We start from the raw sequence: 14,448 nt of genomic DNA, 5'->3' as shown, positions 1-14,448 counted from the left end.
AATTAATTAAATAATTAAAATAACACACAACAAAACAATACATCAAATTAATGTAAAATAAATAAATTGAATTGAATTGATTTGAAGCTAATAAACCACAGATAAAGGATTCAGATTCCACATTTCTTTTAATATCTAGCTTGATTTCACATTTTATTCATGTGTTTTGTTATATTGTCATGTGGCTCCTTTGCGGTTTTTCTTTTGGTGGCTCAAACTTGAAACATGGCTCAGGATTTGCCTGCTTCACTTGGATAAAAGGGAAAATGTCCCATCTAATCCAGAAGACCAGTAGGGATTCTGACATTAAGTTATGCCCACATAGTGTACATCCTGTATACACACTGAGGGATATCTGATTTCTTCATCAACTGAGAATCAACAAACTCCTCTTGCAGCTTCTCTATCTCAGGTCAGATTGAACAAGTGCTGGTATCTGCCAACAATGTGCTCAGCCTGTTCAAAAGTGCAGTTTTCCCTAATATCAAATTCACAAAAGCTGCCATCTTTAACATTTCATCCTACAAATGAAGCTTCTCACGTACATACTTGGCTTCACTAGTATAGAATGCTCTAGCTCAGGGGCGGGCAAACTTTCTGGCCAGAGGGCCACATTGCGGTTGCTAAACTGTATGAAGGGCCGGGTAGGGAAGGCTGTGCCTCCTTAAACAGCCTGGCCCCTGCCCCCTATCTGCCCCCTCCCACTTCCCGTCCCCTGACTGCCCCCTCCTGGGACCCCCTACCCTTAACTGCCCCCCAGAACCCCACTCCACTCTGCTCCTTATCCAACCCCCCTGCTCCCCGCCCCCTTACCATGAAGCTCAGAGCAGCAGGAGCTCATAGCCCAGCCGCCCAGCTGGAGCCAGCCACGCTGCTGCGCTGCCCGGTAGGGGCAGCGGACCAGAGTGCTGGCAGCGCGGTGAGCTGAGGCTGCGGGGGAGGGGCTGGGGGCTAGCCTCCCTGACCGGGAGCTCAAGGGCCAGGCAGGACGGTCCCGTGGGCTGGATGTGGCCCCGCAGGCTGTAGTTTGCCCACCTCTGCTCTTGCTGCACAGAAGAACTTCCGTTTTGCAAGAGGACTAATATCCTCTTGCAATCGATTCCAACTTTCCATACACCGTATTTGTGATCAAACCTACAAATGCTGTTTGTCATCTCTTTCAGCACCTGAGTAAAAACATTTTAAATCTTTAAATCCTTACTCAAAATGAGTGAGATAATCTTAGGAATGTATGTGAGATTGAGATAGCATGCTAATGAGCGAGTCTCACATCCAGTGAGAGACTTGACATGTCTGGGTCCAGTCTTGTTCCCTTTGAAATCCATGGCAAGCGCCCCTTCCCCCTCCCCCCCGCATTGAAATCAAAGGGAGTCTTTCCAGTGACATCTATAGGCTTTAGATCAAGATCCATATAGGTGTATTGATTTAAATTACTGATTTTAATAATGATTTAAATCAGCAAGCAGGAAACCATGATCGTTGATTTTAATCTTGTTTTGCATTTGTACTTAATTTAATTTTAATTTTAATTTTTAATTTAATTTAATTTAATTTTTCCAGGAAATAAGTTGATTCTTATTGGTTGGTAACCATTAAAACATGTTGATTTGCAACTAAATATAGCCTCTATGCTACATTTGGTCTCTCTCTCTCTCTTTTTTTCTCCCTCCTCTCTAACCCGGATTATTTTTTTTTTATTGTGGTTTTTTTTTGCTAACCAAGAGGATACACTATGTCTATACACATTTATGTAAACAATTATTCAGATTCTTAATTTTTACATTTCTTATTATGTTTGAAAATAGTGAAGGATGCATTTCATATTTACTAGATGATTAATTTTTTACTTAGAGACCAGGTGGGTGAGGTGATTTCTTTTGTTGGACCAACTTCTGTTGGTGAGAGAGACAAGCTTTTTACTTGTGATATGTGTCAAGCTCTGATGGACAGAAATTAAAATTTAATTAAAATGCACAAAACCTAGCATTTAATGTTTCTGAAATTAGTTAAATAAAACTCCCTTATGTGCTGGATACATAAGAAAAAAGTTTATCAAAACATATTTTGCCTTTAAAACTACCAACTATTTAACAAAGGACTTATATGAAAGTTAGTAAATTGAACTGGTTGTTTCTGGTCATTATACCCTTCAGGATTTTAGAACAAGTAGATCTCATCCTTGCATATCTGGTTTTTATTCAGAGATTGAAAGGAAAAAGCTTTTCTGCCTTTTCAGCTCCCAATTGGTTTATTAACTTTGAATTGAACTAGTCATTGACTGAACTCGTTGAATAAACTGAAATAAAGAAAATATTCTGTCTGCACTTGCAGAAGAGGCTACTGATGTCATAAGCTGGTTTAACATTTCAACAAACCCTGTTTCCAGGTGCTTAGCCAGTGACTTCTAGCGGCTCAGTGGTTTGACTTTTTTTAAAGCTTGGTTGCAAAGATGAACTGCTTAATATTATTTTTTACATTAATTTAAATTATTCTAATAGACTATAGTAAGTTTAGGCTTTCACATTAAGTTGTCATAATTTCAAATTTAATTTTAAATAGGTTTATTTTAATTTAAAAAAAAACCCTGTAATTAATTCAATTGAAATATAATCCAATTTTTTTATTTTTAAAAAATAATCTCTTTCTGGTCCTATTGGCTCCATATGAAAAGCTAAGTAAAACTGACTTTTCTCTTCAATATACCATGATTTTAATGGAAAGATTGGTTTAATAAGTAGTGAATACTGTTTAGTTAAGTCCAATACAGTTCAGTTTAATTTTATAAAGTGTTATAAAGTTATAAATATCATTGTGCACATTATTTTAATTAGCGATGGTTAAATGTTCATATTTTGGCTTCCTGTCCTAGACCCTAGCTATAAACTCTGGATTTTATTAAACATTACTGATAGGTATCCTGATAAATAGATTTCCATTTGTGTAAAAGTTTACTATGACATGTCCATTTACTTATAAATTCAGAGGGAAGAATTGTGTTGAGAATATTAAAATTACGTGGTTAAGCACTCTGCTCTACAGATGTCAATTGAGGTTGCAACCTCAACCTTGGTTGTGTTCCCTTGTGCATATGCGTTATGATATAGACACATTAAATGGATTAAAAGATGGCTTAACTGATAGATCTCAAAATGTAATTGTAAATGGGGAATCATCATCGAACGGGTGTATTTCTAGTGGCGTCCTGCAAGGATCGGTTCTTGGTCCCTACACTATTTAACATTTTTACCAGTGACCTGGAAGAAAAATAAAATAATCTCTGATAAAGTTTGCAGATGACACAAAAAATCTGGGCGGGGGGAATAATGAAGAGGACAGGTCACTGATACAGAGTGATTGCCTTTGAAGTAATTCCACTTTTTATAAAATATTAAATGTTAATGGGGCCTGAGAGAGTGGGTGTGACTCTATAGCATGGTGGTTAGGGCACTCACCTGGGAGGGGAAACCTGGGTTCCAGTTTCTGCTCCGATGAATATTTAATTACACTTCTACCCCGATATAACGTGACCCGATATAACACTAATTCGAATATAACGCGGTAAAGCCGTGCTCCGTGGGGGCGGGGCTGCGCACTCCGGCGGATCAATGCAAGTTTAATATAACGCAGTTTCACCTATAACGCGGTAAGATTTTTTGGCTCCCGAGGACAGCATTATATCGGGGTAGAGGTGTATTTATAAGAAGTGGAACAGTTTCAACAGAAGAGAGACCCACCCCAGAATACCCCATAACCCAGTGGTTAGGGTGCTCTGGTGGGAGACCTGCGTTCAAGTCCCTGCTTTACATCAGGCAGAGAGGGGGAGTTTAAAGCTGGGTCTCCCACACCCTGGGTGAGTGCTTTGACCACTGGGCTGTTGAGTAAAAGGCAGGCATCCTTCCCGCTCCCTCTGGTTGTGTGGAGTTAGGTGTGCTCCGAGATACCTACTGAATCTGGCCCCTCTGGTGAGATAGACAGTATAATACCTAGTTTGAGAATCCTGCTGTGAGTTAGGAGCTGAGCAGTGTCGGGACTTAGGCAGTTGTATGCGTGCTCAGCAGCAGAAATTTAGGTAGTTAGGGGCTTTAGGCACCTCCAGGATAGGTGGGAGCTAAGCAGTGGTTTTGTGAATGCCAGTGACATCCAAGTGTTAGACTTAGGTGCCTAAAGGGGTAGTTAGGCACCCAAGACCCCCAGGTGGATCTAGCTCTAGTAGGCCTAGTTATGGACCAGGACCCCATTGTGCTAGTCACTGTATGAGCAGAACAAAAGATGGTCTGTGTCCCAATCTAAGTCTGAAAGATGAGGCAACAGATGGGTATGGACAGACCGATGGGGGAGTACAATGAGACAATATTGGTCAGCGTGATGGACAGTGGTCTGTTGCCTAACCATAGTCAAGTGTCTTGCAGGCATCAAGGAGAATTCTGAGGAGGGATTTGAAGGTGGTTAATGACATAGCTTTGTGGATGTTTACAAGGCGTGCCTCCCAAGCATGAGGGACAGCCTGGGAGGTGATTTACAATTTAACAAGGGGGCGATGAATAACATCTCTTCTTTCTATCGTAGTTGTGTTAATAATTTTGAAAGCATCTTTTCAACAAGCAGAAAATGCTTTCTTGGGTGTATTTCAGGAGCTGAGACAGTTAACTACGAATCTGAGTGAGAGTTGAACTTTGGGGAGCTGTATATGTCACCAAATATTGTTTTATATCTGTAGTATCTTGTGTCCTGTAAGTATGGTTTACTGGGTACTTTATGTATTAATGACTTTCACAGGTTCTGGCATGCTTAAGAATGCTGCATATTACGGGCCCTGCTCCTGCATTAAGATCCGTGAGGGCAGACCCTCACATTCATGTGCATTCATGAAGTAATTGGGACACCATGCAGGCACAAGGGCACACCCTGACGGATCTGATTGCAGGATTGATGCCTAAGCTTACAGCACAAAACAATGTGAAGAACATGTTACAAAAATACATAATCATGAAATCAGTTTGTATCATATAATGCATGTATACAGGAGAGCAGAGTTAAGCCTGCATATGCCATCTTACCAATATCATTTCTAGGGATATCATTGATTAAAAATTAATTGCAATTAATTGCAAGATTTTAAAAAAATCGCAATTAATGGCAGTTTTAATTGCACTCTTAAACAATAATAAAATACCATTTATTTAAATATTTGTGGATGTTTTCCACATTCTGCACTGCTTTGGATTGTTATCAAGCCGAACCCATCATCAGCATGGAAACATGTCCTCTGGAATGGTGGCCGAAGCATACGAATGTGTAGCATATTTGGCACGTAAATACCTTGCAGTGCTGGCTGCAAAAGTGTCATGCGAACTCCTGTTCTCACTTTCAGGTGACATTGTAAATAAGAAATGAACACCATTATCTCCCATACATGTAAACAAACTTGCTTTTTTTTTTTTAGCAATTGGTTGAACAAGAAGTAGGACTGAGTGGACTTGTAGATGCTAAAGTTTTACATTATTTTATTTTTGAGTGAAGTTATGTAGAAAAAGAATAATTCTACACTTGTAAGTTGCACTTTCACAATAGAGATTGCACTACAATACTTGTATGAGGTGAATTGAAAAATACTTTTTCATCTGTTTATCTTTTTACAGTGAAAATATTTGTAATAAAAATGACAGTATAAAGTGAGCACTGTACACTTTGTATTCTGTGTTTTAATAGAAATCAATATATTTGAAAATGTAGAAAAACATCCAAAATATTCATAATAAATTTCAGTTGGTATTCTATTATTGTTTATTAGTGCAATTAAAACTGTGATTAATCGCAATTAATTTTTTTAATCAAGTTAATTTGTTTTGAGTTAATTGCTTGAGTTAACTGTGATTAGTTGACAGCCCTAATCATTTCCTGACTGAGTGCTTTACCATGCAGGTTTAACATTCTACTATTTTAGGGTTTTCCTCTGCATTTCTTACACGCAAAATAAAAAATACATAAAATAAAAGCAGGAAAAAGTTATACCAAAAAAAAAAAAAAAAAAAAAAAAATGGAGCTTCATTCTTCAAGACTTTGAATATCTGCTACCTTGCAAAAAATTGCAATAGCATTTGTAAATGACATAATGTGAAATTATTTAGCTACCCATATCACCTTTATACCCTCTTCAATGTACCTTAATAGGTCCACAGAGAGAAGTCCTCCTCTAGCACATCATAGGGTCTCTGTAATAGAGAGCCTCTCTCCTGTGAACTTTTAAGTCTTGATGCTAAGGTGCATCAAAGCATTGCATACCTTACAAAAGGGACCATCTCTTAGTCTTTTTCCCACTTGACAAGGTCTGCAGAAGCTGAATAAAGGCCTGAAGCCCTTGCATCAGCCCTTACAAAGTGCAGAGGAGCCCTACCTGAACCCCTGCTGCATCGAGGTCCTGGGTGCCATTGCTACAAATGCCGTACACTTTTACAAAGTTTTCATTTCATAGTTATATTAGCCCCTAACATCTGCACAGCAAATCCTTCCATGGCTGCACACTGTATTTTTAAAAATTGACTGCATATAATAGATATGTGTGTTTTTTTTAAAGGTTTATAATCTTGTCCAATGAAAACCAGTTTCTTATAAAACAATGAGAGATGCTACTTCTCTATTACAACTATATCCAGAGAAAATTTAGCATTTCAAACAGGGTGAATAAAAATCAATGATTTTTTTTTTTTTAAAATAGGTTTTTTCCTCAAAAAGCATTTTATCAAAAAAATCCGATTTAAATAAAAACCAATCTAAAGATAGTTTTAATTAAGATCCATTATAGCTCAAAGATATCTCATCATGGAATAGGGATTATAAATTTTAATTCTATAGTATGAAACAATATATTCATACAATGTTTAAGAAAAGTTTTGTAAATGAGTTCCAATGGTCTGGATTAGGGACCCAATTTTATGGGGTTCCACAGGCTTCTGTATAGATTATTTAGGTTAATCTTTCTATCTACCCAATGGAACTCAGTGCTCAGTCTAGAAGATACCATCAGAGATGCTTAGTTTTGCAGTTCTCAAACTGTGGATTTGTGTCTCCAGAGTTAACATGCTTGTTAACAGCAAAAATGTTTTTAAATAAATAATATATAGAGGTGAGAAATAACAGACCTCAACTCTATTGTCCTGCAAATTTGTGTATACAGAGTCAATCCCTTACCTCTCTCTAAAAGTGCAAAGTTTCAAAAAGTTCAATGAATAGAAGATTGTTGGGGATGAAATAGTTCTGGACAAGGAAAAGAAGTCTGGAAATAAATGTGAGAAGGGAGGGACATATGCTTGTTTTGTTAAAATATTATATGTTTGCTGTTGAAGAAAAAATTTAGAATACTTAACGTTGTTTTAGTTAAATAAAACAATTTAAATGTCTGTCTGGTGATGTTCTCCTTCTAATACAGCATGGCAAGAAAATCCTCCAAATATTAATGATTAACCTGTTGAATTGGAGATAGTTCACCTCCCAAAGACTTCATAAATATCTGCTTCAATTATGTTTGGTTAATGAAATAACCAAACAATCATTCATTTTCTGATATATCTGTAAAACTCATCTGAAAAGTTTTCAAAATGAATCAGTGTTTAAAAATGTATAGTGTGTACCTTCTAAAAGTGAAACCTACATCTATCTGAGTTGTGAAGAATACGGTATGTATTAAGGTTATAACGATCAACAAGAATGCATTTTTATGTAGAAAACCATGATTAAATCGAATCTTTCTGACTAGTGATTTAAATCAAATTCACCCTAATTTCAAACCATGGGCAGTTTGATTCATGTGTTGTTCAAAAATTCCGGTACTTTTAAATGGGAAAGGTGCATTGTTCACCACCTCCTTCCCACCTGCACCCGGAACTGGCTGAACTGTTTATGCCCAAACTTAAAAACAAAAGTGGGAAATTTCCATCCAAATGGTGAAATTTTCATCAAGTTGAAGGACCAAAAATGGGATTAGAATGGAAACTATATGCAACTTTAATTGCTGCAATTGTTGCAGCTACTACTGTAATGATAATTTTAGTAAGAAAATGGTTTAAAATGTAACTGCACATTGACTAGCCAAGTACAATACATTTTAATTTCACAGTGTGTCTTTAATACATCTCACAACACACAGCAATTACAGCAATAATTTCAGTACAAGTTTGATAGTAGGTGGGAATATTGGGGCGGGGGTGGCAGGGCAGACAGAGCCTCAAGACTGATATTTTGTCTTTATTGTCTGTAAGCCATTCCAGGTGATAGTCATGATTCCTGAACATGCTGTGTTGAGAAACGTTGTGTACTAATTAGACAGAAACAAAAAACTCAGGAGAGTGACTGGCATGGGAATTTTACAAAAATATCTTTATCTTTGCTAACAACTCCTGTATGTGTGCTGCTTGTTGACTCTGAACTCTCTTTGAATCAGCTCTGTTTTCACAGTGACTAGGGCTACCATATTTGCACAATCAAAAAAGAGGACATGGGGAGGAGGAGCCCTGCTCTAGCCCCGCCCCTGCCCTGCCCCTGCCCTGCCCCGCCCCATCCACTTCCTCCCACTTCCCACCCCCTGACTGCCCCCCTCAGAACCCCCAACCCCCCCCGCTCCTTGTCCCCTGACTGCCCCCTCCTGGGACCCCTGCCACTAACTGCCCCTAGGACCCCACCCCCTATCTAAGCCTCCCTGCTTCTTTTCCCCTGACTGTCCCCTCCTGAGAACCCCTCATCCTAACTGCCCCCCAGGACCCTACCTGTCCCCTGACTGCCCCGACCCTTATCCACACCCCCACCCCATATTCACACCCCCGCCCCCAGACAGACCCCCCGGGACTCCCATGCCCTATCCAACTGCTCCCCGCCCAGTGACAGGACCCCCAGAACTCCCGACCCATCCAACCCCCTCTGCTCCCTGCCTGCCTCGACCCCCTCCACACCCTTGCCCCCCTGACAGCTCCCCCAGAACCCCCGACCCGTCTGACCCCCGCCTGCTCCCTGTCCCTGACTGTCCCAACCCCTCTCCACACCCCTGCCCCCTGACAGCCCCCCCCGAACCCCCCCCCCCCCCCCCCCCCCCCCCCCCCCCCCCCGGTCCCCTGACCAGGGTCGACTTTAACAAAAGCCCAGGAATCGGGCTGTGCTCCGGCCGGAGTCGCGGGGCTAGGGGCCGGGCCGGAGGTGCTCGGCTGGGGCCGGGCCGGCCGCCCTAGGGCCCGAGCCGGACTGGAGCCACTGGGGCCGGCGAGCTCGGCCAGAACTGGAGCCGCTGGGGGCCGGGGGTGCTCGGCCGGCGCTGCTCGGCCGGAACTGGGGCCGGTGCCCTGGGGCCCGAGCTGGGCCGGAGCCACTGGGGCTGGCCGGGGCCGGACTGGGCCGCGCCGCGCCTCCCCGGAGCCCTCCTCCTCGCGTTCCCCCCGCCCCAGCTTACCTGCTGCTGCCCGCCTGCCCCTGCTTCTTTTCAGACTTCCCGCGAAGATTTGATTCGGGGGAAGCAGGGGAGGGGGAGGAGCAGGGGGGCGGAGCGTTCAGGGGAGGGGAGGAGGAGGAAGACAGCTGCGGGGCCGGGGGCATGCTAAGGCTGCAGGGGATGGGGGGAGCCGGGAAGGGGCTTTGGCTGCCGAGCGGCGCCGCTTTTCGATCTATAAATAGCTGACCAGGGGGAAATCCCGGACATTTTTAGAAATCCCCCCCGGACGGCTATTTATAGATCGAAAAGCCGGACATGTCCGGGGAAATCCGGACATATGGTAGCCCTACCAGTGACCTAGTAGTACCAGTTGGGTTCTGCTTGAACTACCCATGTTGCTTCATCACACCATACAAAACAAAACAACCCTTCTGCTGTATGTAGTTCTTAGTGCTGCTAGTATGCTGTCCCCAAGGATTCTAAACCTGTACATAAGCAGGTAGCTGTTCTTGGGGCCTGGCTGATTACTTGTGTCCCCTTGTTGAACCAAGAGAGAGAACTGCTGCATTTGTTAACAACTGCATTAGAAGAAAGAGAAGAACTGGGTGATACTCTGTGTCTCACCTTCTGTTCCTTGCTGTTCTCCATTTAGATATTTCTTTAGAGAGAGATCCAGGGAGAGAGAGAAGTGAGAGAACTAGGAGACTAATTTGAGGAACTTTGAACAGTCGGGTATATTGAATGCTGTGGGTTGATCTTTCTTGTCTGGTATCATGCTGCTTTCATGTCTTAATGTACTCTGTAACTGCTGTGAATATGTCTGAGAGTGGAACTGTAAGTTCACGATCCCCATAGTTATACTTCGCACTTCTGTAAAGTATTTTGGGATCTCAGAGTTTTACAAATATTAAGTTAAGCTCACAATACATGAGGGAGGGAGGAAAATACAGTTTCCCCTATTTACAAATGGGGAAACTGAGGTCCAAAGATCTTATGGAACTTACTCAAAGCCACACAGTAATTAAATGGCAGAGCAGAGAAGAGAACACACATCTCTTGGCTCCTTGTTCTGTGCTTTCTTCACTAAGTGTTTGTTCCTAAATTTTAAAATGTAGGACATTTTTCACTGGTAAGATTTCTCCCCGCCCACGGTTTTCTTGGATTCTCCATGTGCCTAATGCTCCGCTGTCAATGGAACTGAAGTCAATGGAGTTGCACTCATTTTATTTTTAACTTTTCTGGTTTTGTTGTGACGTGAAGTGGATTTCAAAGCATTTGCCTCTTGTCTCTTTCCCTCTACCTTTCTCACAAGAGCAGGATTAAGAAAATAGCAGTAGAGAAGACAGTATATTGGATGGATGGGGTTTATAGCTCCTTGTTTATTATACATTGTCCCTCTTGCATTGTAGAGTGGACCCACTTCACGCTCATTGAAGCTGTGTTGGATGGATAATTACTGAAGCCACAATTCTTCTAAACATATACAGTATATCTTTCCTTCTTCACCCCATGACTTTTGTATAATCTTTTTTTCCTGCTGGACTGCAGCATTGAAGGAGCTTCTTTTCACTCGTCCTTCTCTTGTACCAAGACTTGCATTACATTATTAGAGGACTTCCCATGTTGTTCTCTTGCTCTTTGAGCAAGTCCTGATAGGCCTTAAGAGAAGCATTAAGGACCCTAAGTATACTTTTATTTATTTATTTATTTATTTATTTATATATATAATTACCTTAGCACCTAGGAGCCCCCAGTCATGGACCAGGATCCCATTCTGCTAGGTGCTGTACAAACGCACAACAAAACGACAGTCCCCCTTCCAAAGAGATTAACATTAAATGATTACATCTTTGTGGTAGTAAGAAATTTTGAAACAAAACATCATTTCATACTGAAAAATCCAAATGTTTCATTTTATTTGATGTGAAATGTTTTATTAGTTTTTTCGGATTTTATTAGTTTTCTTTCCCCAACTGAAACAATTAGATGAAATTGACACAAATTTGCATTTCCCCGCGAAATAAATTGAATGTGAAAAATTTTCACCAGCTCTGTTCTTGGGAGTAAAATAAGACCTGTTGAACCTGTCTAAAACTGGACAGCTTGCATGAAGAGTACATGTGCACAGTGAGTGTGAGTGAGCTGCTGACCTAGTAAATGCTGATCAGAGGAGATAGTGTAAGAGGAGAGACTGGATATGTAGTTGAGACGAAGGCCTTTTCTACAACTCCAGTAGCTAAACTTCCAAATTTAGAAAACATCTGAGGGATTCCTGGAGTTTGTAAGTGTACCTGGATTTGAGGCTTAATGTCTTCGTGTTCATTTTACATGCATATTAATCTTTCTGTTTTATACAAGTCAATTCACGTTGAAGATCCAGGGAAGACACACTTTTATAGCAATCACACAAAAAGATCATAAGTAAATATGCAAAAAAAGAGAGAGATTCACATGGTTTTATCAGTAGTATCCAGTGCTGCACTGATTTCTTATTCTCTTAGGCCACTACCGGCTAAATCGGCTCCGCTGCGATTGATTCAGTGGTGTCAATTTAGCAGGGTTGGTGAAGACACGCTAAGTTGATGGGAGAGCGCGCTCCCATTGACATCTGTACTCCACCTCCCTGAGCGCTCTCCCTTCAACATAGCGCAGTGTAGGCACCGCTGTAAGTTGACCTAAGTTACGTCGACTTCAGTAACTTACGTAACTGAACTAGTGTAACTTAGATCAACTTACAGCGTTAGTGTAGACCAGCCCTTAGAAATGTCAAAAGCATTTATCCTTGAGTCACCCAATATTGATTATAAAATACCATGGCAACTGACGTACTTCAGTCTGTCAAATCAGTCAACAGTTACCACTTCGTAAGTGCTGATATTCATATAATGAGGATCTTTATCTTTAGAAAAAAGTCTCTTTTTTTATTTGCAGCCTCTAACTTTTGCACAGTCCTGAACGTATTCTATACAGAATGTATTTATTAGGATACAGCCCAGAAATCATCAATGTCACACAATACTTTTTATTAGTGTAAGTGAAGAAAAATAAACTGACATTTTTATGAAAGAACTGAGGTAGGTCAACTGCATTAAAATATATTTATTTAAAAGAAATTCAGATAGTCATCTGCTGTTTATTCTATACCTCAGACAAGGGAAACTTTCTCCTAAAGCCTGGGATGGGAAAATTTAAAAGCTAAGCCTTCTAGTGAAGGTAAAATTGCCTTTCAAATTTTGTCTGTATGGGACTACCCCCTGGCTTATTTTTTTTTTTAATAAAGACCAGCATTCCAAACTGGAAAAAAGAGAATCAGCAATGATATGATTTTTCTCATTCATTTGTCCTAAGGAGCATTTCTAGTACTGTCAATGAGTATTTTTGTAGAGTAAACATCATGCTGACTGCATGGAATGGAAGTCTAGGGGCATTTGGACAATAATTATGAAGATACACCTGATTTGTGTGTGTGCATTTGAGGAGATTTAGTATTCCAGGTTATAAGTAAACAAATTACTCTTGAAGTGAAGAAATGGTTTGACATTTTTTTCATATGGCATATGGTATGGTTCCTGCATTGCAAGGCATCTGAACAAGACATTTCCTTATTTATGACAGAGGGAGCTGTATTTTAATTGGTTTCTATCACTCTACCTCCATCATCCCCACATGCAAAATGCTGTTACTATTCTTTGTTTTGGAAAGTGGTTCTTTAACCAAAAGAGGGTGGGTAGGATGTTTCAGCAGTTAAATGACAGAAAGTTTTCTCTTTCCCTCTCAGTTCCGCAACAAAGTCCAAATATAGCTGTTGGTTTAGCAAGCAATATTCCAAAACTGAATCTTCCCATTTACCTGGCTGCATTTAAATCAACACCCTAAATTTAGATTAGTGCGCAAGTATGCTATTAAAAAATATATATCTACAGAAGATGACCCTACTGATGCACTGATATTTTAAAAAAAGAGAGAGAGAGCAAGCAGCAGCAGCAGTAGTAGTATTCTTACTTGAATATCCCATTGTATCAATTTACATCAAAAGACAAAAGTATTTGGAAGGAATAATATGCTCTGTGGTCCTCTAAAAAATTCTGAATATTGGTCTCTTTTGTAAATTGATCCTAGGCACATTTATTAGGGATTGCAAACATTCAAAAAGTTTTTAATAGTGCTCATTTATAACAGTGCAGTACTGCTTCATCTTCAGTGCTGTCCCATGGCATGTGTTCAGGGGCACAGTGTAGCTGGGTTGTTTGTTCAGGAAGCCTCATTTTATTTAAATTTTCATCTAAACGTTTCACTCTGTTCTTTCATCTCCATCTCCAGGGGAGAGAAATAGGAGGAGAAGATGTCAGGTGGCTTTCAGTTACATGCCTCAGAATGAAGATGAGCTGGAGTTAAAAGTTGGTGACATCATTGAAGTGATGGGAGAAGTAAGTAACTCTTATGTACTGTGTAGACACACAGTCTTCATTTGCTTTGTACATGCTGACCTTTCAGAGGGTAATATGTTTTTAAACGATTCAAAAGAGAGTTTTTTACTGTTCTTTTGTTTATGTTATATCAGTTTAGATTTTCCCCCCCATTATTCATAGATTCATAGATTCTAGGACTGGAAGGGACCTTGAGAGGTCATCGAGTCCAGTCCCCTGCCCGCATGGCAGGACCAAATACTGTCTAGACCATCCCTGATAGACATTTATCTAACCTACTCTTAAATATCTCCAGAGATGGAGATTCCACAACCTCCCTAGGCAATTTATTCCAGTGTTTAACCACCCTGACAGTTAGGAACTTTTTCCTAATGTCCAACCTAGACCTCCCTTGCTGCAGTTTAAGCCCATTGCTTCTTGTTCTATCCTTAGAGGCTAAGGTGAACAAGTTTTCTCCCTCCTCCTTATGACATCCTATCTGAAAACTGCTAACATGTCCCCTCTCAGTCTTCTCTTTTCCAAACTAAACAAACCCAATTCCTTCAGCCTTCCTTCATAGGTCATGTTCTCAAGACCTTTAATCATTCTTGTTGCTCTTCTCTGGACCCT

General features: G+C 40.6%; 1 protein-coding gene across 2 annotated transcripts in view; it reads left to right on the top strand.

Annotated features, from left to right (window-relative positions):
• Positions 1 to 14,448, top strand: part of LOC113406240 (SH3 domain-containing kinase-binding protein 1-like) — a 378,903-nt gene that overhangs the window by 196,146 nt on the left and 168,309 nt on the right. For both annotated transcript variants that reach the window (XM_026649807.1, XM_026649810.1), the window contains exon 4: positions 13,733 to 13,839. In XM_026649807.1, coding sequence (XP_026505592.1) covers positions 13,733 to 13,839 — 107 coding nt within the window. The remainder of the gene's footprint in view (positions 1 to 13,732; positions 13,840 to 14,448) is intronic.

This window comes from Terrapene carolina, unplaced genomic scaffold, assembly GCF_002925995.2.
Source record: "Terrapene carolina triunguis isolate 2854851 unplaced genomic scaffold, T_m_triunguis-2.0 Scaffold23, whole genome shotgun sequence".
Classification (NCBI taxonomy): Eukaryota; Metazoa; Chordata; order Testudines; family Emydidae; genus Terrapene; species Terrapene triunguis.
Note: the sequence above shows the minus strand (reverse complement) of the source record. Positions and strands in the feature narration are given on the sequence as shown.